At 39.2% G+C, this 24,637-nt stretch overlaps 2 protein-coding genes across 2 annotated transcripts in view; both read right to left on the reverse strand.

Annotated features, from left to right (window-relative positions):
- LOC117303600 (diencephalon/mesencephalon homeobox protein 1-like) overlaps positions 1 to 5,470 on the reverse strand; it is a 39,152-nt gene extending 33,682 nt beyond the window's left edge. The window contains exons 1-2 of the mRNA XM_033787808.1: positions 5,405 to 5,470; positions 4,192 to 4,332 (exon numbers count right to left, since the gene is read on the reverse strand). The gene's annotated coding sequence lies outside the window, so the exon portion shown is untranslated. The remainder of the gene's footprint in view (positions 1 to 4,191; positions 4,333 to 5,404) is intronic.
- A 1,906-nt stretch (positions 5,471 to 7,376) lies between these two features.
- LOC117303701 (glutamine--fructose-6-phosphate aminotransferase [isomerizing] 1-like) lies at positions 7,377 to 23,923 on the reverse strand. Its single transcript, XM_033787971.1, has 18 exons — positions 23,748 to 23,923; positions 21,115 to 21,222; positions 19,000 to 19,110; positions 18,446 to 18,571; positions 17,514 to 17,707; positions 16,908 to 17,067; positions 16,376 to 16,543; positions 15,762 to 15,854; positions 15,138 to 15,233; positions 14,658 to 14,755; positions 14,155 to 14,275; positions 13,551 to 13,708; positions 13,054 to 13,168; positions 12,595 to 12,722; positions 11,743 to 11,871; positions 11,309 to 11,347; positions 10,731 to 10,892; positions 7,377 to 10,196 (listed from the first exon to the last, which is right to left on the reverse strand). The coding sequence occupies exons 1-18, from the start codon at positions 23,752 to 23,754 to the stop codon at positions 10,152 to 10,154; spliced, it is 2,058 nt and encodes a 685-aa protein (XP_033643862.1). The 5' UTR covers positions 23,755 to 23,923; the 3' UTR covers positions 7,377 to 10,151.
- Between the last annotated feature and the right edge of the window lie 714 nt (positions 23,924 to 24,637).

The following is a 24,637-nucleotide window of genomic DNA, read 5'->3' on the forward strand; positions in this document are numbered from 1 at the left end:
TATTTTCCTCCCCGCTCCTCGAGAATTGCACCCACTTGCCAGGAAATTAGGGCTACTTACAAAATTAGAAAATTAAATGATGGTGGAGCGTCGCCACTGATTCTTGTACCTACGACGTATCCAGTCCATAAGACGAGACACGCCTCGTCAAAATTAATAACAAACACAGAAAAATATACACCCGAGACTTTTGACGCCATTTACGGGTTTAAATATTGGAACCACGAGTCACCGAAAGTTAATTTCTGCTCTGGAGGCTATGCCTTAATTCTTGTAAGGTGGTTGAGTGGAATTGGAAAGTTTGAGAATGCGTCACTTGTAGTCTTAAGATGTCATATAAGATGTCATATTCAGGTTTCTCCTGAAGATGAGCAGAGTACCCGTCCGTCTCTTTTCAGACCCAACACTCTCATAAAGAAATGTACACATGGTTTTAAAACCACTCATCAGTCAAGAAGCGGGTGATGAACCCAATCCACTTAGTTCCCCCTTGTGTGATTCGAACCGGGGTACCCAGAGGTGGAAGCTGATACAATACACTACTTTTTACACCAACATGACTACCCTGTCTCCTAGTTTTCATAGCTTTTGGATACTTATTTTGCTGTTGCTATAATTTAACTGTTCACTGCCGCAAAAAATCCTGGCTACCAACCCACGCTGTACTGCGTCGAGGTTAATTATGCCTCCATTGTTTAAAGAACTGATATAGGTCGCTGCGTCATAGAAGCTTGAGTTTCCTTTCGAGAGACCCAGAAAGTATAGTTTGCCAGCAAAGAATGGAGCAATAATTACTTTTAACTTTGGCTCGTTAGTCAGCAATTGTACTCAGTTTTTTTTCTTTTCGAAACGGAGGTGTAACCGTACACACGATCTTTGGTAATTATTACTATAGGCCTGTATAGGATATTGCGTGACAAAACCTTCGACTACGGTGTGTAGAAATCTCTCTGCATGCCAAAGTGATCTTGGTGCTTACAGGTGTGTTTTGTTCGGGTGGGATGGCGGAGGCGAGCTGTTTTGTGTTGGGGTGGGGTTGAGGGAGAGGGGATCAAGTGCAACTGTGATGCGACGCGAGCCCTCTTGTTTTTCTGTCATTAACAAAACTGATTTAAGAGGGGGGAAAACAGTATTCCCACTCTTGTCCAATTTTGTGTAAAACCTCTTTGTTTAAACGTCAGTTTCAGGGAACAAACCGGTCCAACTGGTTGGGGGTGATATTGTTCGGCCTTAACCTTTCGTTTTCATTTCAGACTTGTATAAGTCGTCTCATCACGCCTGAATTGAATGATTTTTCACCCACGTCTGAATGCCTTATCACTCATGCCTAATAATGTTTCCCTGTAACAATCTAGCCAATCAACTAATGAAAACATTTCTCTGCCGGTCTCTATGTCCTGCAGTTCATAATAACTATCTTTTCAGCTCACTTGATTTTCTTTTACAGAAAAAAAACCCAGACAATTACTTGTTCGTTACGATTGTCAAGTAATTCATGTTAACATTAATTTCACACTTTGTGCGAAGTCACTGACTACCTCAAGAGGCCTACATGATAGTATAACACCATGTAACATGACATCACACGTTTCAAGCATGTTATTACACAGATGTCAGAGCCTCTGTTGCCCCTAGTTTCCGTGGCCTCTGCTACCCTCTGGTCTTGGCCTTGGTGCCCCTACCCAAGTTTCCAAATACAGACTTTAAGTTTATCAAGTAGAAATGGCAATTACAAAATGAAAATGGCATTGTGCGCTCTATTACATGAAATTGCAAGACTGGTGTTCACAAAACAGCTAAGTAATATGCTTGATGAATTTGGCCATGGGGGAAATTAAGAAAGGGCTTTTAAAAAACGATATAAAGCATGTGATGGAAAATATGGAAAACATAAACATTGTTAGCCTTCGAGAAAGACTCTGCTATGGTCGAAACGTCAGGTCATTAACTCTATGTTTCTTATACCATATGTCCTTTTGCTTGAAGCAGTTTGCACCATCTACGATTGTGATGATGAACCTTTTGAATATTCGCTTGTTTATGTAGGGTTTTTTTCTTCTTCTTTCTTTTGCTTTCTTTAAACAGGGATCCACCCACTACGAAGAAAGCTTCTTAAAACGATGTGGTAGAAAACGTACCCATTGTGGAATACACTCTACGATTGTGGATGATGATTCTGGTGATGGAACAGTCACCCAATATGTATTTTGTTTGTTTGTGTAGGTTTTTTCCTTCTAGCTGTTGTTTTCTCTAAACATGGTATCTACGCATCAGTAGTCGCTTGCTGAGGTCTCCGTGACCAATCCACCGGCAAATCGACACTCCGTTTATTTCATTGAGGTTTTTCCTCTCTCACTACATCGGTCACACACCGAAGAAGAGTCATGCGTGCCCAAACAACCACGATTGCGTTCGCTCTCAAATCGATACCGTAGACTTCACCATCGATATTGTCTTGATGCTGGTAAGCAACCAATTTTTTCAGTTTTTTGGCGGGAACTATTCCCGCCTAATTACCTCGTGCGCAATTTTTTAAGCGATCTTTCTTGGCGATGGAAGCAAACGGTACATGCTTGGCCGCACCCTACTTGCTCTCTTCCGATGCTTAGCAAAGCGTGTAATTTTACCTCTGTCACTGAAGTTATCAAGACGCACAAAAATATATTAATGTATTTGTATGTTATCCTACATGAAGGCCGTAAATAAGCGAGCGGAAACTTATGGGGAAAACACAACAATCACTCCGCTATGCCGCCAAAGGCATTGGTTAGCAATACAAATTGTTTAAACATAAAGGCAAATTAATATTGCGAGTAGGTGTTGCTACAAAAAATATAACATGAAACGCGTACATTAATTCCACTTGAAATCGTTTCAAACAATTAAAGTTTCTGATTAGCTTGTGACCGCATCGGCGAGTTATACCTCCAAGTTACATCATGTAAAACATTTTTTACATTGAAGGTACTGTACACTATTGGTAATTACTCAAAATAATTGTTAGCATTTAAATGTATTTGGTATTCGAGCAATAGAGAGCTGTTGGTAGTATATACAACATTGTGAGAAACAGCTCCCTCTGCTGTAATTTAGTTTTTGGGAGAGAGAGGTAATTTCTCACTCAAAATAATAAAATACTTCAGGCCTGAAGCCTTTTATTAAGCATCTGAAAGCACACAACTTTGTGCAACAAGGGTGATTACTTTCATTATTTTCTTGCAACTTTGCAATGTTCACAGATTTGTTATTTTATGCAAAATTGGGATACACCATCAAGTGAGAATACTGGTCTTTGACGTTTACTAAACGTCTCCATTGCTTATGTTTTGCAAAGCAACAAGCTCTTCTCAGAATTATTACTTTCTTTCATACAAGATGTTTTTGAACTATGAAATTAGTGATTTCTAGTTTAATTACACACAAAACGTATGCCAGGTTTCCTCGAGTTAGATGTAAAGTACACCACTAGGCGGGTAGCAGCGGCTGATGATATACCCGCTCCCCTATACCTGGCAAATTACCAACAGGTCTGTGTACATCATTTTGCTCTGTTAGAAATGACACAAAAGGTCTTGGATAACTGAATACATACATTAAGCAATTCTCTCCAACCTAACTTAATTTATTCTTAATCGCTGCCCACAGCAAAGCAGTTCATTAACCAAGGCATTCATTCTCTCCCTACCAGGGTGATTTCTTTGCAGCAGAAAATCAAAATTGATAAAATAAACAATTAGAGGGAAATAGAGTCCTCCATAATGCAGGGGCACAGCTTTTACAGCATATTTTCTTTTTTTCCCACTCTCAAGTGGGGTAGTGGGAAAATTGTGGTTTGATGACAAGCATGGAAAATGGAACCCAGGAATAAAAAATGTCAACATGGCTGCCATTGCTTGTTATTCTACCCAAACCTTTACGAAGGATAAATCTGTGACCAAACCGGTACTCTGAGTAGACTGGAATACCGGCTAAGATGACATAAACACTGCCATACTATTATAAGATGGTAAGCTTAGTTAGTTAATGGAGGACTAAGAGGGAACAGGGGTCATAAACACAACCCCTTCCTCCCCAGGGAGATGGGCTTCCACTTCAAGTGGTTCATTTCCCTAATTTTCATCTCTCAATAGACCCTGGTTCGAATCCCACCACAGACAGAGCCTTGTATGTGGGGTTTTAGTTTAGTCTTACCTGGTTGTTCCTGTTTCCCTATTCAGGTTGCTCGCTTCCGCATCTACAACTAAAAAATTGTCATCATCTTCTCTGACTCAGATGTCTTCAGGTCTACGGGTCACAGTGCTAGTCGCTTTAAAGGGTTCATTGGTATGAAAACTGAGGGATTTCAAAAAATGTATTCCATAATTGTAAATTAAAGCCTTCCAAGATGAATTTTCGCTGAAATGCTCTAGATTGCACTAGACCGCATCTCTCTAATATAAACATTTCCTCTGGCCCTTCACGGACTCGGAACCCCATGACGTAATGGCATCTTGTTGCACTCCCAGGTTAAATTCTCTTATTATAGACCTTTTCGCAAATACCATTGCGCAAGCGCAAGCTGTCGAATGAGGTGCATGCTGGTCTGGCTAGTGACCAAATTTGATAGCTAGCTAGACCAGCATGCACCTCATTCCGTGTCTATTGTGTGCGTACCGAGTATTTGCGATAAGGTGTATACCCCTACAATTGTTTTCATGGCTAGAGACTTCTTCATTCCGCTATCGTCTCCACGAGACGATAGCGGAACCCTAGAACCCTGCTAACAAATCATGCAAATACTATAATTACCCAACCCCCATGAAATCTTCCTTGTCTGGGTATCACACTGTTTATGTTTACAATTAAATAACATTTACAGGACAGTTTAGGTCCTTTCCATTTCTAGAAAGAGATTTTAATTATAAAAAGCACAATATGTAGACAAGAAATAAGTGCTTGACCTCTTGAATTAATCAGAGGGCATTTCAAAACAAGCCTTCTTCTCTGACGGAAACCTTCCATATCCTGCCACCACTTTTTCACTTCACTTCAGTTATTTTTTACAAAAAGGAATATCTCATTTGACTTTGACTTGAGGTACATGTATAGGAATCTATTTTATTTCATAACGTATGAAATGGTGGTGGCAGGATACAGAAACTTGTCCAATAATTGTAATTTGTTAGTTTTTCTCCTTTTAGACACATTTGGAAATAAATGTTGATTTGAATTGACCGCCATGGGCAAGGTCACTGCACACGACCCGTGTGTACTGACCAACTAAACTACACTACGAGGAGGTGTACGAAGAACTTTGCCAAGTTTTTGTGATTTAGTACCCACTAAAATCTTATATCATGAGTCCAAGATGTCCTTATAAGTATAACTTGAATAAGCAAAGCAAAATTTGGAAGAAGTTACTTACCTTTTGGGGTAGGAAATGTAGTTTGAAGTCTTCATTTTTTCTACGTTGGTCAACATTAATAACACGGTTCACGAACAATTTACTGGTCTTTAAATTGGTCAGTGTTTTAAGTAAGAAGGATGCTGATTGGTTAAGAAATTTGAAGGTGTCGTTTTTGTAAAATTGTTGCCCAATCAAAACTAACTTCTGTTAATGTGTGGTAGGTTGAACTTTTGTGCATGCATCGGCAGAGGGCCGTTCCGCAAAGTTATCGTCTGCAACGCGTGCAGATAAATTATCGTCTGCTACATACACGTGCAGAAATTGGTTTCGCAGGACATTACGTGATTTGGTGCTGTGAAGACTTGTGTGTGAGAGGGAATAGTTTACAACAACTTAATTTTGTAAACAAATATTTGTTTTATAATGAAGGCAAAATTGAACAGGGCCAAAGTGGGTAGCTTACAAATTTCTAAAATTTCTCAGCCAATCAGCTTCACTCTTACCTAATTTCTCAACCAATCAGATTCACTCTTACTTAAATTAGCTACTCTTCTGATTTGGTGTGGTGTAGACTTGTGTGTGAGGGACAATAGTTATTATTTATGGTTCAAAGTCAACAACAACCGTCATATGAGCGTGGCCAATTGTGTAGTTGCCAGCAGTTGAGCAGTTTAGTATCAATATTCTTTTGAGATAAAGGCCTCTTTCGAAATTATGGGTTCCATTTTAGCAAAGGCTCCTTCTATTTCGAAAACATGTGTATTCAGTGCAGGGAACAGGCAGACGGAGGCAAAAGCCTGAACCTGAGAAAGCCACGGTCGGTTTCACAGTTGCTTTTAAGGAAGACTTAACATTAATTGCTTCCCATCACCCAGGAGTACATGGAAACCTTTGAAGTATGAAAAGCATGGTAGATGAAAAGTAGGCCTAGGCCTTTTGCGCGGCCGGTGCTGCATACTCCTAAGGAGTTCCAGGGGAAGGAGTTCCAGGGGCGCTAAGGACACTAAGGACATATTAAAACAATATTATTCAAATAATTCAGCACACAACTCATAAGATAATTATTAGTTATTTTATTCATACTCTACACGATAACTAACAAAGACTTTACACTGTAAAAACACCAATATTTAAACTCAACAGGAAACAACAAAATTCACACTACTCATTGCAGCATAATGTTTGACGTTGAATGATTAACTCCATATATACATCACATGCAAATTTGTTTTTTTGTTTAAAGGCAAAGTATACATTTAGTTTTTAGAACAGTTCGATTGTGTTAATTTATATGAATGTATATATATATATACAATAAAACTTACTTATGCAAGATTGGTATTGATATGAACTTTAGAATCGGGTACTATTTCTCTGAGGAATTGGTACACTGCAGAAACTGTGATGTTAAAATTTACACCAAGGGTGTTGTCACATACAGATACTGCAGAGAATCGAAATTAACATCATAAGGTGTTAAAAAATAACACCAATCTAACTGTACAGAAGTTGGTGTTATTTCAACACCCTATGGTTTACGTTTCGATTATTGGGTTGGTATATATAATATGTAACAGCACCCATGGTGTTATTTGAACACCCCAGGGTTTGCAGTGTACTAGCATAAACTTTGTGACCAGTGAGCTTCCAGAATTAAGCTATCCATTGTTCATAGTTTAACACTGAACAATTGTGTACTTCGTCTTTATAAACCGTTGCTTGCTGACAATTATTTACAACTTTAACTACACTGCCGAAATAATTCTCATACATTTACCAAGAACAAAATCATACCCCACCCTAAATAATGCTGAAACCTCCAAATATACTTACACTTCGGAGTCCCTTTTCAATGCTAATTTTATCTCCTACCATGTTGATGAACTAGACTATCTCATACTGAACTTAACTGAACTTAAGTAAAACCAAAAAGATACTCCATATTAGAGTTGCTTTGATAAGACCTTAAGACATGTAAAATACCTAGCTGCTTAAGCAGAATATATTGCTTAATAGTTTGCTGCTAAGCGAAAACGAGCAGGAAACCAGTCACAAATTATACATGTGAAATGGTATTTTAGCTGGTAACCTTAGGCTGGTCAGCATTACTTTGTTGTGCTTAGCTATGTTTTGAGCTGATGAAGCAGCTTTAAAAAAAAAATAAAAAAGGACCCAGTAATCTCTGAGAACAGCAAATTTCTGCTCGATGTTTCTTAAATAGAGCTGCTTTAAAAAAAATATGCGCTTCAGTGACTTTGTGGTACATCACTGATTACACCTGTATTGTCTTCAAGAAGTATTGCCTGTTTCACTTGATTTAATGTGGGCACAAGCGGCAATTACCGTGAATACTGGAACCTCTTCAAGTCCTTTTATCTCATGACAATACGCCGACTGAATATGGCAAATCAAGGTGTTTCTTACAAACAAACAAAACACAAGACGCTGATTTTTCGAGCATCTACTTGAAAGGTTATTTCGAAGGTTGTAGTTGTGATTTTGAGCTTGATAATGAAGCATTTAGAGTGCTAACAATAGGCACTCGTGATGAGACCGTTCTTACAACATAAAACCCATTCCATAGCCTTTCGGGGCAGGCAACACACGACACTGGGCATATGGCATTTTATATTCTGTTTCAAAACATCAAATCAAGAGTTGTAAAACTAATAGCTTACACAGCAGGAACTGGGTTGTTAAAATTGACAACATGAAGTGGGTGTCTCCCAGGTCCCATGGTCTACGTGTATTTTATCTAACTGATACAGTTACATAATATTTTACCCATGAAATAAAACTTGTTAGTAGTAAACCTAGATTGTACAAATGTACACTACAAATTAAATAAACAAGATATTAATTAAACAACAAATCTACATGTAGTATACTGTTTATAAATTTTGAATAGTTCAGAACTACGAGCTGCAAAATGAATACGAAAATAATAATAATATATGGTTCTTAAAATATAGCCATACATCCTAGGAGCTACATCAAGGCCCTTTGCATTATTTTCCCTGCTCATCAAGCCATATTTCACAGAGCTGCCTAGCAGCCAATTTTGTGCTTACTGTGCTGCTAAGCAAGCTGCTAAGCACACAAAAAGGTCTGTCGTCCTTATGTTGCTTGCTGTATAAAAATTAGCGACAAAGCAAGGCAAATCCATGGTGAACGCACAAGCTGGCCACCGATGATTTGTTGCCAACCTGTGGAACTAAAGGAAGCTCAAACAATTGCTTACGTTAAGCAGCGCTATGAAATTGGCTCAGCTCTAAGGCACTAATATAAATGAAAGACCTCAATCATAATTCTGTCTACAAGACAGCTTTTTAAGACAACTAAACAAATTCAAACCAACTTTGTCCGATTTGAAGAAAAAAAACAAAAAAAAACATCAGCCACTAATAAGCCCGGTTCATACTTCCTTGCCAATGCGAAGAGAATTTTGAAGTCAAATGGCTGCCCTCGCAGCGAATGTTCCACAGGAGGTGAACACAGTTCAACTACTGTACTATGAGTTATTCATTGCGAATTTGTGACATCAAAGTTTGTATTGTATCACACTGGCATTTGCAGTATGACCCAGGCTTCGCTCTCACTTAACCTCGTAGCATCTGGACTCGGCCTCTATCAACCTGGAATGTTTTGTTTAATGAATACATAATTTTAATCACTATATAGATTATTATTCTTTCTATTTAATATCATCTCTTGCACTCGTACAAGCATTTTTTTTGTAAACCTTTTGCTTCTCACATACATTACTTTGAAGGGTATGTACAACATTGGTAAGATTGACAGAATAAATGACCAAAAATATGCATTTGACTTATACATGTATCAAGAAAGTCTTTGTGGAAAACTTCTTGTGAAATAGTCTTGCCTCAAATTTTATAGTTTTAATAAGTGTAACAATTAGTTTTAATCAAGCAAGTTAGAAATTTGATGAAAACAATGGTGGCAATTTCACAGCTTTCTTAAAGCGATGAACATCAAATTTCAACTTTTACCTGTTTGTTATTATCAGTATATGATTGGTCACACAAAGTGCAGATACTGGTCTATGACAATTACCAATGTTGTCAACATATTTTAAAGTGAACAAAACAGAACTGCGCTTTTCAACAATGAAATTTACAAATGAAATATTCAAAGGCTTGATCCAAATTTGAACACATTTAAGTACACTGACCTAGCACTGTGATAAAAACCCATCTTTAAAGATAAAATATAAATGTTTTGAAATAATTCATGTGTTGTATCAAAATATCAAGAATTCTGGTTAAATGAGAGGTCTAAAAGTTCATTTCATTGCAAATCTTTTGTCGGAATACCTAAATTATTAATAATAGGTAAGTTCAAATAACTGTGTATTATTAAGTAGGGGATGCACATGAGATACAGAAAATAAAAAAATAATCTTATCTATTTCATTGGATTCCAGTAAACCTTTATATTGGTTTGAAACCAATCTCCTTAAGTTTTAAACATCCACCCCATAACCGGAAAACTTAACCCTCCTACTATGTGACCATTAAATATCATTCCCTGTGGTTTTGAATGAAGCGAATGATACATATGGAATGGTTTTTTTTGGCTGGTAACCTTATTCAATAGGCAAACTGTGCTGTGCTCCTTTTTTTTTGTCGAAGCAGTTCTATGATATTGGATTCCCTGGTCAGAAACGCCAACGAAACGGGTGAACAAAACTGCACTTTGTCCCACTTGGTCCTTTCGCCCCAAGGCAACCTGAGCACTGGGATCCTTACTCCACAGTCACTGACTTGGCCAAGTTCCTAGGGCAATCAACCTGTACAATGCAAAAGGAAAGAATAAACAAATAAAACTGTTGAATAAGAAACGGTGCAAAACGATACACATATCCTCAAGGAGGACAGTTTGACATCCTGCGCATAAAATATAGATGGACAACGTTTGCTGCATGCAAAGTTTGCATTCAATTTGCACTAGGAGTGGGAGGGGAGTATGTGCCCCGTGGGTTTCAGCTTAGATTTAAACCCAGCCCCAACCTAATGCTTCACCGAGCTAAGCACAGCTTATACTGTACCTGCTCCCACCTTTGCGAACTTTTGAGCCAAGCTCGACTCCAAGTTATGCTCCGAGGTAGTACCTAGGGGCCTAAGCAGGATCCAGCAACAGAGCCCAGCATTCTCTTGAAGATGATCAGAGCATCCTGATTGAAACATTGAGTTGTCAACCACCGGTTCTTTTCAGAACCACCACTACTCGAAACCTCACCTTATTACACTCCCACCCCACCATGCAAAGTTTCAAATCCTACCAAAGTCCCAGTTGGTTTATCAAAAGTTTTCCTATAACTTACATCAAATCCTCGGAGTACAGCAACATGGAATGCAAGAAGCTGCAGTGGAATGACACTTAGGATTCCTTGAAGACAGTCAACGCATCCAGGAATTCCAATGGAACGAGAAGCATGTCCTTGCATCTCCAAATCCTTCTTGTCGCAAATCACGATCGGACGACACTGTCAAGAAAGTAACAAAGAAAGTAAGCCATTGTGTTCTGGCCAATCCTCTCGTTTTCAGTTCACCATACCACAAAAATATTAAACAACTTTTTAGCAAAATAGTAAGACAGCACCTGCTGCTAAGGATTCAAACTGCCTTTAGGCATCAGGCTAGCTCGGTTGACCAGTGGTACGACATCCGCCCAGCAATGCAAAGGTTGTGGGTTAGAATCCCACCCGAGTGATTTGCCTGTGGATTCTATTCCACAGATCTCGGTAATAGGCTTATTCAGTAAAGTACTGAGTAAACAGTGCTTAATCAGGGTGAGGGTATAAACAATTTATAAGGTGGACCAGTTTTTGTGAAATCAAAACAAATTTTAAAACTGTATAACAAAATTTAAAACTTGATTTCAGATTAAAATTTAGCTCACCTTCCTGGCTAGAACTTCATGAAGCGCATTCTGGCATTTCTGTAAAAAAAACAAATGGTAGCAAGAAACTAATTCAGAGTTTGTGACACAACCTCTAGGTGTTCGAAAACAAATAAATGAAAACATTTGCAGACATCACATAACAAGCAGTATCAACCAAATATCAATTTTGTCTGGAAACCAATTTTGTCTGGACATTGAACAATCTGTCAAAAGAGGGCGCTGTTACCATTTGATGTAATTGGTTTTCTAAAAAGGTTCGTCTGCCTCAGCATTTATAAGTTATATTCTTAATGTGTCGGCATGAAAAGTTTAAGTTGTTTTAAGTTTTTTATGATGATCTTCCCTTCGAAGGAACGCAGCAAACTCTCACAAGGGGATATAAATACCAAGCTGGCAACAGCCTAACTCTGCAATTCCAATACCATCCTTACCGTGTAGGTTCCGTCCTTCATTGCGATGAGAATAACTGGCATATCTTCATCCACGAGGGCCAAGGGACCATGTTTGAGCTCCCCAGCCAAGATCCCTTCAGAGTGTAAATAACACAACTCCTTGATTTTCTGTAAAAAAGAAGATTTTTTGTTAATGGAAACAAACAGATCACATCAAAGACTTTATTTGCATAGTGCTTATGTCCACATGTTCCCAAATCTCTCTTCTTCGGTTCTGACAAAATGCAGAGAAGATCTATCTTTGTAGGTATCAAGTATTGACCCAATTCACCTGACGTCATCATCAAAATAATCTTGGGTGCGCCATTTTGGTGGTCAATGTCAACGTGTGTTATTCAGAGAAGTGCACATTTAGGCGACGCGGCGTTTACACATGAACCTATTGACCACCAACATGGTGAGCGTGGCATCAGTCGCGGCATGTGACGCGCGTGCAAGGGGTCAATACTTCATTACTCAACAGAATGGAAAGGTATTGTTCTGACTCAAAGTCAATATTTGAATATAAATTGTTTCCTGTTCCAAATAGTACACAGATTGTTCAACTGTAAAACACAAGACCACCAAACTTGTCTGGTCATAAGTTTACTGGCCCTGGGATGGATTTCAGAAAGATCAGAAAGAGTTAAGACTAGTCTTATCTCGAGTAAGCACGAGTTACTTGTCCTAACTTAGGACTGGCCTTAAGTTTCTAATAACTCCTCGGACTATTCCTAAGTTAGGACTATCTTTGCATCTCTCTGGAGATTGTACTTCCAACTGTGTTTGTTATTCCTAAGTTAGGACTATCAGGCCTGTTTGACCCCCGTTGAGGGTCTGTTGCTTTCTTACCAGCGCTCCTTCAAGGCATGTGGCAAAGTTGAATCCTCTACCCATCAATAAGATACTCTTCTCTTCGACTAGTTCCTCAGCGAGTTTCTTGATTTGATCATCCTGCTGCAAAATCTCCTTAATAAGATCTGAAACGAATTTATTTGTTTTTGACATAAGATAAGTTTAAAGAAGAACCTTAAATTTTTTGGTACTAAGTCGAGATCTAAGAATTAGTGGTAGAGAGTTTCAGATGTGCGGCGCAGTTGAGGTCTCGACATCAAACATGTGGAAAATTACTTCTTTCTTGAAAACTAAGTTACTTCAGATGGAGAGCTGTTTCTCACAATGTTTTATACTATCAACAGCTCTCCATTACTGTTACCAAGTAAGGTTTCATAGCCATAATTATTTTGAGTAATTACCAATAGTGTCCACTGCCTTTAAGAACCCAGTATTCTTCTTATTATTTCTACTTACCAGGAAGTCTTCTGAGGTCGTTGATGATCTGTTTTCTTCTCTCGGTGGTTGAGAGTTTGTCCTGGTTCATCATCAACGCAAACATCACCAATGAGATGAACTGACTAGTGTACGCCTTTAAGAAGAGAACATAATCAGGAATCAGACATTTTAAAGGAGGTGAATAGGAAAGTGCATCATTGTAGTTGGAAAGAGTTAATTATTTCCAGTTTTCACAGCACCATGTAGACCATTACATGGTGCTATAATAGGAATAGGTCGCATTCCTTAAAAACAAACCTCAACATACCTTTCATGGCAAAATGCTGAGCGCTTTAACTTTAGTTGGTAAATTAATTCCATGGTACAACATTGGGTTGGGTTATTGGAAGAGCACATGGTGGCAACAATACTAAAATCTTTGAGAAAAGCTGGTAGAGTCTGAAAGCCGGACCATTAACAATTAAAGTATTTTTGACTAAGATTTTCAGCAGGAATGCTCTGTCCACCCATCTCACCTTTGTGCTTGCCACTCCGATCTCAGGACCAGCATTGATGTGCACTCCACAATGCGTCTCTCTGGAGATTGTACTTCCAACTGTGTTTGTTATTCCAACTAGGAGGGCGCCACGTTCCTTACAGTAGCGCAACGCATTCAGCGTGTCGGCCGTCTCACCTAAAATTAAAGGACACAAACTTTGCGTGTTAAGAAATCTCTAAAGCGTAGAAGAGTTGATTATAGTGAGCCGAGTACAGATCCCCTTCTTGTTTACTAGTATTAAGTCTCTGCAGTTTTTAAATAAATGTGACCCTAGACATTGTGAAGTTCCCATGGTTTTTCAAACACCTAACTTCAAATAAGGTGAAATAACGGCAAAAAAAACCATGTCATGGACAGTTCTTTATCCGCTGGTTGTCCATGGGTTGATTTCACAAAGAGTTAAGACTAGTCTTATCTCGAGAAAGGACAAGTTACTTGTCTTAAAATTATGACTAGCCATACGTTTTTTATATCTCCTAGGACTAGTCCTAACTCTTTGTGAGATCGACCCCTGGACTAAGTTTGACACACTCTGTTACCAGGAAAAAACACAAGAAATCTCGTCTCATGTAATTCTTTACCTGACTGACTGATGAAGAAGCAGACGTCATCTCTGAAGATTGGGGTACGCCGATCTAAGAAATCGCTAGACAGCTCAATCATGACTGGTAGCTGGGTTAACTCCTCCATCAATTGTCTCGTCTGATCAGAAAAACAATCAGATTAAAAGATGCTATTTTTGGTTTAGGGATAAAGAATATAATTTGTTTTTACTCTACACACTGATGTGTATAAAGCACTTATAGATGGGTTGTAATACGCGTCATCGACTGCCATCTTTGATGTACTAACAAGGGAAAAGTGCAGGCGTGTACGTGCTGCGCGTGACTCTCAGCCAATGGTAGCTCTTCACGAGTGCACAATTCATCAAATATCGCGGCCGATGACGTCTATTACAATCTATCTATACTCAGGAATTCCCACTCCCAAACCGGTGAGCACTGACCCAGTTTGTCAAAGGCAAACTTGGGTCTACTTTCAATGTGTGATTAGCATAATGGAGACAACTACTAGCAATACTCACAGCCATGGCCGAGTGGTAACTCGTACCACAAGCAATAAACAGCAACCTCCTGCAACGATTCATCTCTGACAAATACTTCTTCAGACCACCGAGTATCACTGCAAAGAATGTACACAAATTGGTGAAGCATTACAACACTGCTTAACGTTAAACCATTGCACAAAATGGCGACGTCTCACATCTCTGATCTTGTTACTCAATACACTCCTTCAAGAAGTAACCAGCCTAAATCAGCCGATCAACGTCTCCTTGTAGAACACATGACAAAGAACACATAGTTCATTCCTAATTACTGCAGGAAAAGTGTGGAATAGTTTTCCATACCACATCAGAACTGCTGATACAACGTCATCATTTAAAACTGCTCTCAAACTCATCTGTTTAAAGTCAATGTTGACCAGTGATTTTGAACATACTTTTTGACATTTTTTGACAAGGGTTTAAGTGCATCTCATCAAACTTGACATTGAAGTTATTTACCTGTGTGATCCTCAAAGTTAAGACGCCCTCTCATGGTGTTAATCACACTCTCAGGTTGTTCGAAGATCTCCTTCTGCATGAAGTAGTTGTAGTTACCTAAAAGAGAAATCAAGAATTTAAACCATGATAAGGATGAAGATTTAGAAAGCACTGGTATCGGGGTTTGAGTCCTAGTCTTGACATTAGTCTTGACATTAGTCTTGACATTTTGTGTACTTAAAGGGTTTGATACCGTTTGTAGATCAAGTTTTTGGCCCAGACATGAATCCCTACTCACTGTGAATGAAGATGTGTGTCATATCATTTACCTAGTCATCACGTTTTTGAGAAATTAAGAGAAAATCACAGAGCAAGATTTTCATCATGAGAGTCGCGTAAATCCGTTGAACCTGCTAAAATAATTACTTTCGTCTCACTGAGACGGCTATTATTTTTGTGAAGTTGTCCAACCCATTTCTCAAAAACTAAAGCACCTCAGTGAGTAATATTTTAAGGGAAGTTTTTTTACTATAATTATCTTCAAACCATGTAAGTTTAAAGTAAATCTGTTTACGTTTGTGTTTTGCGTCATACCAGAAGTACCCAAACCTTTTAACAATCTCGTTGATCCTACTCCCATCTTACCTTTCATGATCTGTTGTAACTCCATCTTGAGCGTCTTTACCTCACGAGACATCATGTCTCCCTCTTCCTTCTTCAGACGATGGATGGAAAGACCTTTGGAGAAAAAGAACAAGAAAAGTTGTGTTTATAAACAGGGGTTCCGGTTGCACCTTTCAAGAATAACCTAGGGTTTCCCCCTTTACTCCAGAGCAGGGGCGGCTTTTCTCCCGGGTATGCCCATTTGCCGGGGCAGACCTAGGGTAAGCAGTCATAGTGTTGACCATCATTAACCACAGAAAATAGAGTAGTTTGAAAAGGGCTTTACACATAATTCTCGAGAAACAAGGATGTAGTTGTTTAAGGATTGGTGAGATGTTGGCCCACTGCTAAGCACAAAAATTTGCTTAGCATGAAATTTCTTATTTGATAAAAACAGGATTACCAACCAAATTTCCATTTGTTGCATATTGCTTTTTACTGGTATTCAGCTGTTGTTTGCTTATCCTGAAAATCATTTGGAATAAGGTCAGTAATCCTGTTTTTATCGAGACAGAAATTTCATGCTAAGCAAATGTTTGTGCTGAGCAGCTCTATGAAATTGAGCCGTGGTTGAAAGATCTTTATTAACTACTTACATCCATCTTGAACCGCTGCTACGTCGTTGTCCTCCAAGTAGATGACACGGTTTGTGTGTTCGATAACGGCGCTGGCATCGCTGGCAAAGAAGTACTCTGCCTCTTTGGATTCTCCAACAATCTCAAAATTACTCATGCTCAGAGAACGAGGCATTGTGCTGGCATTGGCTGGGGTTAAAGACAGAAGCATGGATTAGTTATTTGACAAAACAAATTGACTAGTTTCAACCTTCAAGATCACTGGCTACGAGTTAACAGTACAACAAATGCTAACAAAACACTCCTGTCCAAGTAAACAAGTATCATTTAAAGACCCCCCACACACACCCTCCACACCCCGCCCACCCAAATATAACACTGCACAAGTCTGACTCCAGTAGTGTACACAGGGCTCCAATTTTACAATGGACCCGCAGTACACTAAGCGGAAGGCCAGGAAATATTCTGCTATGTCAACCCAACCGACTCAAGGGTTGGTTGAGTGAGAAGAAAAAAAATGAATTTTGTTTTAAATTCAACTTAGCAAACTTACGTCTACTGTCAGTGATGGCATCCTTGTAGAGAATAGGAACATAGTCGCTATTCAACTTCTGCTTAGTCTTGATACCGATCAACAGAGGGCTCCCTCTACGTGAAGCCACACATTGCCCTGGATACTTGGTGCTCATAAAAGCCAATGCAAAAGCCCCTTCCTATCAGAATAATTTAAAAAACATTATTCACAACAATTTTAAATGAGACATATGAAAGAATATAAAATAACAGTAATGTGTATGCACTTTTTCACGCCAAGTACAGATTAGATCTAAGGACCTTTTTACATAGCAACTTGTAATGTATTACAAGGTGCTGTGGCACAATATGCTGCCAATCCAGCCAGAAACACCGGGGTGAATACCTTCTCTTTTCGATGCACTTGGTTCTTTTACGTGCGTTACACAACACACATGACCAATGGTTTTACACCCCATGCGAAGGACGAAGCAATGGTTTAGTGTCTTGCTTAAAGACACAAGTGTCACGGCTGGGGATTCGAACCCACACTCTGTTGATCAGATACACCAACCGCCCGGCCATGACACTTCCAAATAAAAGATTTGTTTTAAAATAAATAAAAAAAGAGAGTTTAAGACCATACCAGTTGAAGGATGACACTCTCAACGAGCTCTCTGAAGGAGATATCTTTATTTCCTTGGCTGTCGTAGATGTACTTGATGAGCTTAGCAATGACTTCAGTATCGGTGTCCGACTCGAAGCGGAATCCTTTAGTCTGAAGGAATGTCTTTATGTCCTTGTAGTTGGTGATGATACCATTGTGGATCACAACAAATTCTGCATTGATAGGAAACATACAGTTGACGATGATCAATGATTCACACACAAACAAAATTTTTAAAAATCTGGACTCCGTAATAACTTTTTATACAAGACTCAATAACAAATTGTTGTTAAATAGTGCTTTTTACAATAACCATATCAATGCGCTGTACACTAGTGCCCTACATGTATGTCATTGGGCCAATAACATTCCTTAACCGTTCTCAGCTGCCGTGGCACTGCAAAGGCTTTTTCAAACACAGTATCAACCTTTACCCTCGCAGGTACCCATTTATACTCCTGGGTGGAGAGAAGCAATTATAGTAAAACATCTTAACCACTCTACGGCATCCTACTCTAGTAAAAAGCTAAATCAGTAGATGATATGACATATGACACAAGAAGATTACATCATCACACATCAAGGAATTGAAATCAATTGTCTTACAGTAAGTATTGTTTGAAGCTTTGCATGGTGTGGAGAAATAACATAGAACTATAAATAGATAGTAAACTTGCGGGTACAACTATGTGTAAATCTCTGACGCGAGAGTGTTGGCTCTGAAAAGAGCTGGTTTGGTCTCAACGTTTCTCCTAAAGATGAGCAGAGTATACTGTTCGAAACGTTGAGACCAAACCAGCCCATTTTCAGAGCCAACACTCACTCATCAGAGATTTACACATGGTTGTACCAGCAAGTTTACTAGTTATTTATAGTTCCATCTTAATTGGCTTACAAATCTTAAAGCTTACCGTTTTGTTCCCCTGAGCGATGAGGATGACTGTTGATGGCGTTGGGGACACCATGAGTAGCCCAGCGTGTGTGGGCAATACCACAATGAATGTCAAACACAAGGTCAAAATCAAGATCTTCTTGTACTGAGAAGAATCAAACCAAGAAGAGTAAGAAACATCGTAATACAGAGATGTGATTTGTAGAAGATGATCATTCTTGAAAATTTATTGCTAGCCTGGACCCCTTCATCTAGACCCTGAACCGCCTGGATGTTATCGTCGCATGGAAAATCACGGACTCTGTGCATCACCAGACATGCACAAACTACAGGTTTGAGCACAAAGTAGACTATTTCTTTCTCCCTTTGGTAATTGCTTTACTTATTTCAAGAAGAAAATATCACCTTTGTCAAAACTCATCTCTGTAAATGTATTAAACATAAGTGAACAATTTGGACACACAGTTTTTTAGTTTCAAGCAAATTTGAACACAATTTGCCAAATCCTGGCTAAAAGCTGATACAGGGGATCAGGTTAAAAATGGTATCAAGAAATCAAAGATTGCTACCTACCTTGTATTTCCTCTTCCAACGCCTTGACTTTTCCTTGCTTCTTAATGATTCGAGTCATTTGCTCCTTGCCGGTCTCAAGAGGGTATGAGCTGCTCCCTTCAATGGCAAGACCTGCAAGTATAAATTGTAAACAATTACAAGATGACAAAACTTAATCCAAGGTTTTCTTGCTCAATTTTTTTATTTTTTTTATATTTTTCATGAGAGTTCGCGTAACATCACAAGGCCACACGGGTACTTCAAGGTGAGGGCTACACATAACTGATTTGGGCTATCGACCCAAATCAACTGCCACCAGGACCAGGGGCACAATGCCACCTACCTGGGGCTGAAACAGGGCTACCCCCTTCACAGTATGCAAGGATGTAGCAATGGGTATCATCCACTAGGAGCCTGGCTGGTAGAGCAGCTTCCCAACTGTTTTACAAAGCAATTATGGTTCAGTGCCTTGCTAAGGGCCACAAGAGTCATGCCGGGATTCGAACCCAAACTCTGCTGCTGACAACACCAGAGCTTGGGTCCAGTGAACTAGACCTCTCGGCCATGACACGCTCGAATTGGGAATGTGGGATGAAGTGGGGGGTGTTGATTCTGGGTAGTTTTGGTTTTTGTATGAATTTATGCCCAAGTCTTCACTGAGTGGTAACTGACTGGGTTGGTGGCTGGTCGAAGATGGACGGGGACGAACCACGTACCAAGTTCATACTAACTACATGATATTCTGCACGTCGCACAATCAATAGATTTTGTATTTTGGCTTTGGCCCAATCATTCTAGTCATGTTCAAGGTCCATTCTTTAGCCTGTTCAATTTTTGATAACTTGTGTCGAGATAAGTTTATGTCTGTGATGTTTTGACCTATTGTTGAGTTTGGCAAACAAGCTTCTTCTTCTTTTTTTCGTACCTTGGTCTGACTAACACTCACTACCTGTACACTTCTACACCTGTTGTTTTTCTGTCGTCTTTTCAATCAATCAAATTTATGTTAATCTGTTAATTTATTCCTTGCTTCTTCAAATTTTTGAAAGTCTAATTAAATGTAAATATTGGCTCAGGAGAAAACTCCTACAGGTGCGTGCACTAGACACAGACACGTATGCATGCAGCGCCTAACAGATGTTCGCTTCCACAAGCAAATATACATTTACAGATATGGAAGGGAATATTAATGATGGAAGTGACGTGTACATACCCTGCTTTATTTCCGATTTGATTCAATTAGGTTAACTGTTACGAAATGCACATCGGCCAAAATCAAATTTGCATTTGAAATTGCAATTGTAAAATTAAGAAACTTATTGATCTATATGTAGGCCTGTAACGGTTCACAGATTTGTATGCATTTGCACAAAGTTTTACATGTTGAATCCTTGAAGAATCCTAATTTTTTATAATAAGTATTTATTACTATGCTAAGCCACTGTAAAAATGGGTCTCTATTTTAAAGCAGTTTTTTGGTGTAATTAGTTATTTTGTTGTGCTACCACTACCTTCCTTGTTTATCTATCAGACTAAAAGGCCAATTATTTTAGTTTTGAAAATAATCAACATTTTGATCCATCAGGTTGGGCGAGATAAAAATGCTACCAAACTGCGTACTTGGCAGTCAATGTTCAACAGATTACACACAGCACCAACTGCTGATGAATAATCAATACAGAAAACTCTAACAAGTGTTTGAGAACAACATCTGGATGCGCCTAACACTAACAGGTGAGGAGTGCATACATAAACTATTTGTTTGTAGGTTTTTTGTCTTCTCAAGAGTGGGAGTAAACACCTATTCCCCGGAGCCCAGCCAACGCATCCAGATTAATGTGCCAGCACTCAGCCAACTGAGCTGTCTAGCCCCTAATAATAGACCTTATCGCAAACACTTGGTATGTGCGCTGTAGATGTTGAATGAGGTGCATGCTGGTCTAGCTAGCGCTCAAGTTTGATTCTAAGCTAGACCAGCATGCACCTCATTCAACAGTTAGCGTTTGCACAATGGGTATTTGCGAATAGGTTTCACATCATTGGTGGGCTAAATAAAAAAGAAAGCTGGGACCGAAGGATGGAGTAATGCCAACCTAGAAAGTGTGTGTGGGAGCGGGGAGGGGGTGACATATTTACCTGCCGAGTCGTACCCTCTGTACTCTAGTCGTTTCAGGCCATTTATCAACGTTTCTAAAATGACCTTCCGTTGCTTAGGAACCAAGTGGTTGATGTAAGCAAAAATTCCTGTAAAATAAAAAAAAGAAGTTTAAGAACTGGTTTGCTGATCCATAGAAACTAGCACGATGATGATTATGCCCAAAGTCAATAGAAAGGAGCATCCGAAAGGCGAAGACCATGGTTAGGGAGGATCGATTTAGGAAAATTGGGCCATTCGACTTCCCTAAAACGTATTTCCTTAAGCGAAGACCATGGTTAGGGAGGATCGATTTGGGAAAATTGGGCCATTCGACTTCCCTAAAAAGTATTTCCTTAAGCGAAGACCATGGTTAGGGAGGATCGATTTGGGAAAATTGGGCCATTCGACTTCCCTAAAAAGTATTTCCTAATACTTTTTAGGGAAGTCGAATGGCCCAATTTTCCCAAATCGATCCTCCCTAACCATGGTCTTCGCCTTTCGGATCCTCCCAAAAAAAGTTCACAACAATGTCTCATATCTGCTGACTTGTACAGCAAGAAACAGTTTACGGAAACATGTTTGTATCTTGCCACCACTTTTAATTATATTTATTACGTCTAATTTTATGGATCCTGCTGCGTAAACCAACATAAACGTAAACAGTATCGAAAATTAGACCCAGTGACTGGGGCGCTAGATTCCTTTTTTTTTTTATTTTGATATTATCGGTCATCTAGAATGACCCATAACCCTTATATAATGTCCAAATTTTAAAAAAAAGGAAGATGACCGATTATGTCAAAATTATTTTTTAAAAAGAATCTAGCGCCCCAGTCACTGGGTCTCATCGAAAAAAGCATCCTGATTATATGAAATATTCATTTTGTTGGTTTAAATACAATTAAAATGAGTGAATGAAAAGTGGTTCCTTTTTCCGATCCAAATGCAATAAATAGACAAATGCACTGGGGTCGAAACTCACATTCACAACGACCTAGCCCCACTTGTGTGGCCAAGGATAGTAGCCAAGGTTGGACTCCTCCGTTGCAAGCAACGCGACGGAGTCCAGGGTATAAAGGTCCCGTACCATTGCGAAAATTTGTCAAAAATCTGTTAAAAATATTACTACCTAAGTCGGGAGTTCGAACTTTTACTCACATGTTCCTTGTAGTTGGAACTCAAAGTTCGCATTATTTAAAATTGTTGAATTTTCTCCTTTGGTGTTAATATTTTGTGAAAAGAAAATTGAAATTAGCGTGTTCCGATCCCACGTCGTGCACTAACTTCCGTGTAAACACTTTCTTGCACTGATCCCTGGCGGCCTACTATTTGCAGCCAAATCGCTCTCAACCTGCGTTAACCAAACACTAAGCAGATGGATAATAGTCGGTGAGCAATTTACACAAAGCGCAGAACTATGCAATACCGAGCATTGACGTCTTGTGCCAAGACTCCATGAGCCGGAAGCGTATTTTTTTCCTGTGACAAATGAGGCCACCTTTTACCATAAATTAGCGCATGCTAACCGTCCCAAGAAAAAAAATATACGCACGCAGGAAAGCGCCCTCTGTTGTCCGCACATGTACAAGAAGCACTGTGATAAAGCAAGACGGCGCGCGGCAGACGATTTTTTGCTGCACGCTTGGATTTTTTATTTTTTTTTTCAAGAAAAAAAACTTGACGGTCATTGTATTGAAACCATAACAGCCTATTCTTATAACATAACATTACCTTCATAAACGCACGTGGTTATTTTGTGGTTTGTTCGAATTTCCCTCCGTCCTCCCTCCCTCCCCTCCTCCCTTCCCAAAATAATTTCAGTGTACCCATTTCGGAAATGAATCAGTCCTAGCGATTTTTTCCATTGCGCATGGACGCTGACCGACTGATTGGAGCGTTGAACAACAACACTCACACACACAAACAACATAAACATGGCGGAGTTCGATGTCACTGGGAGTCGAAAACGGCCCAATTTTGACCTTTGTTTACAACCTGTTACGTTTTTTTTCTCTCTTTTTTTTCTGGATGTATATATGCGTTAACCCTTCTTCTAAGGTAAGAAAAAAATTCAGTGGTTTTGGAGTTAATTAACGGCGGATAAATTGGTGGCGACGACCGGAAGATTACCCGAACTTTGACATACTTTTGGATATAATTTCTTCCATGGATATATTTGTTGGCTGTGAACTCGTTGAGAATATAGTTAGGGACACCATGAATATATGAACGGAATTTCAGCTTCTCAAATCAGGTAAAAAATTAAGAAATTGTAATCAAACTTGTGTTCGCATTGTAATTGTAAAGAACCTTTATACCCAGGACGTCAGTGCAGTGGCGCACCGACTGACGTCCTACCGCTGTGCTACAATACAACTTTACAAGGATAGCTGAATCCTTGGCCACACAAGTGGGGCTAACAACGACCATGACCAAAAGGACAAAGGAAAACATGGATTGCATGATACTTAGAACACTTTACATCATTTGTTATGGGGTTGGTCATTAATTGAAAATATACACACAAGTGGGGCTACTAAAAAATATATTTTGCAGAAGTGAAACTGAATGAAAGGGGAACCAAACCAACAAAATCATTCCCTTTTTTGACAGAAATTGTCGTTTTACTTACCACACATAATGACAAGAGTTGAATTGATGACCCAGACGAAAACAACAACCACACGAACAGAATGACACAAAGTCCAAACTACACAAATCCTAGTTCAGCATTTGGTTCTGATCTGAATAAAACTGTCAACAAAACCCAACCAAGCTTCATCTGTTTTTCTTTACAACGTGTCAACTAAAAAAGTTAGTTGACCTTTGACACCAGCATAAAACCCATCAGTGCGCGCGTGAGCCGCCACCTACGTTGAGTTGTGTGCAGTCAGTCATGCGCAAAATCCATTCATCTGATTGAAGAAAGATTGTTGTTTTTCCGGGGCCAGTTTTTCTGTCAGTGACGGCCGGCCATTGGCGGGCTAGAGTTACCTGTTGATCACATTTTGCATTATCATGTTTTGGATGATGAAATATCATATACTATTTGGATGATGAAATATCATATATTATTTCCTTCCTCCATTATTTCCTTATGCTGTGCCCCTTTGTGAATATTCCCCATTGTAAACTATATTCTGTGTGGTTTCCTTTGTAATGCTTTTTTAAAGTTTCATCAAAACTATTTGCAGTGTATTATTTTTGGGTGAATAATAAAATCATCATCTATTTCCCCATGCATAGAGTCCTTGCTCCATGCATAGAGTAAGGACAGGGATACCATAACCGCACTTATTATAATAGAGCCTTCTTTGTCATTTTGATTGGTGGAAAACGCGTCACGTGCTATACATTATTTTGCCCAAGTGTTACACACACTCCTAGCCCCATCCAAAATAGAATATAGGAGTCCTATATTAATCATACACCAGAGTTGTCAGCAGTTTGCACGTAAAATGTGTGATAAGGCGATTCTGACGATGTTGAATATAATTATTCATTAGATGCGCATTTTGCAGT

Source organism: Asterias rubens, chromosome 20 (genome assembly GCF_902459465.1).
Source record: "Asterias rubens chromosome 20, eAstRub1.3, whole genome shotgun sequence".
Taxonomy (NCBI): Eukaryota; Metazoa; Echinodermata; class Asteroidea; order Forcipulatida; family Asteriidae; genus Asterias; species Asterias rubens.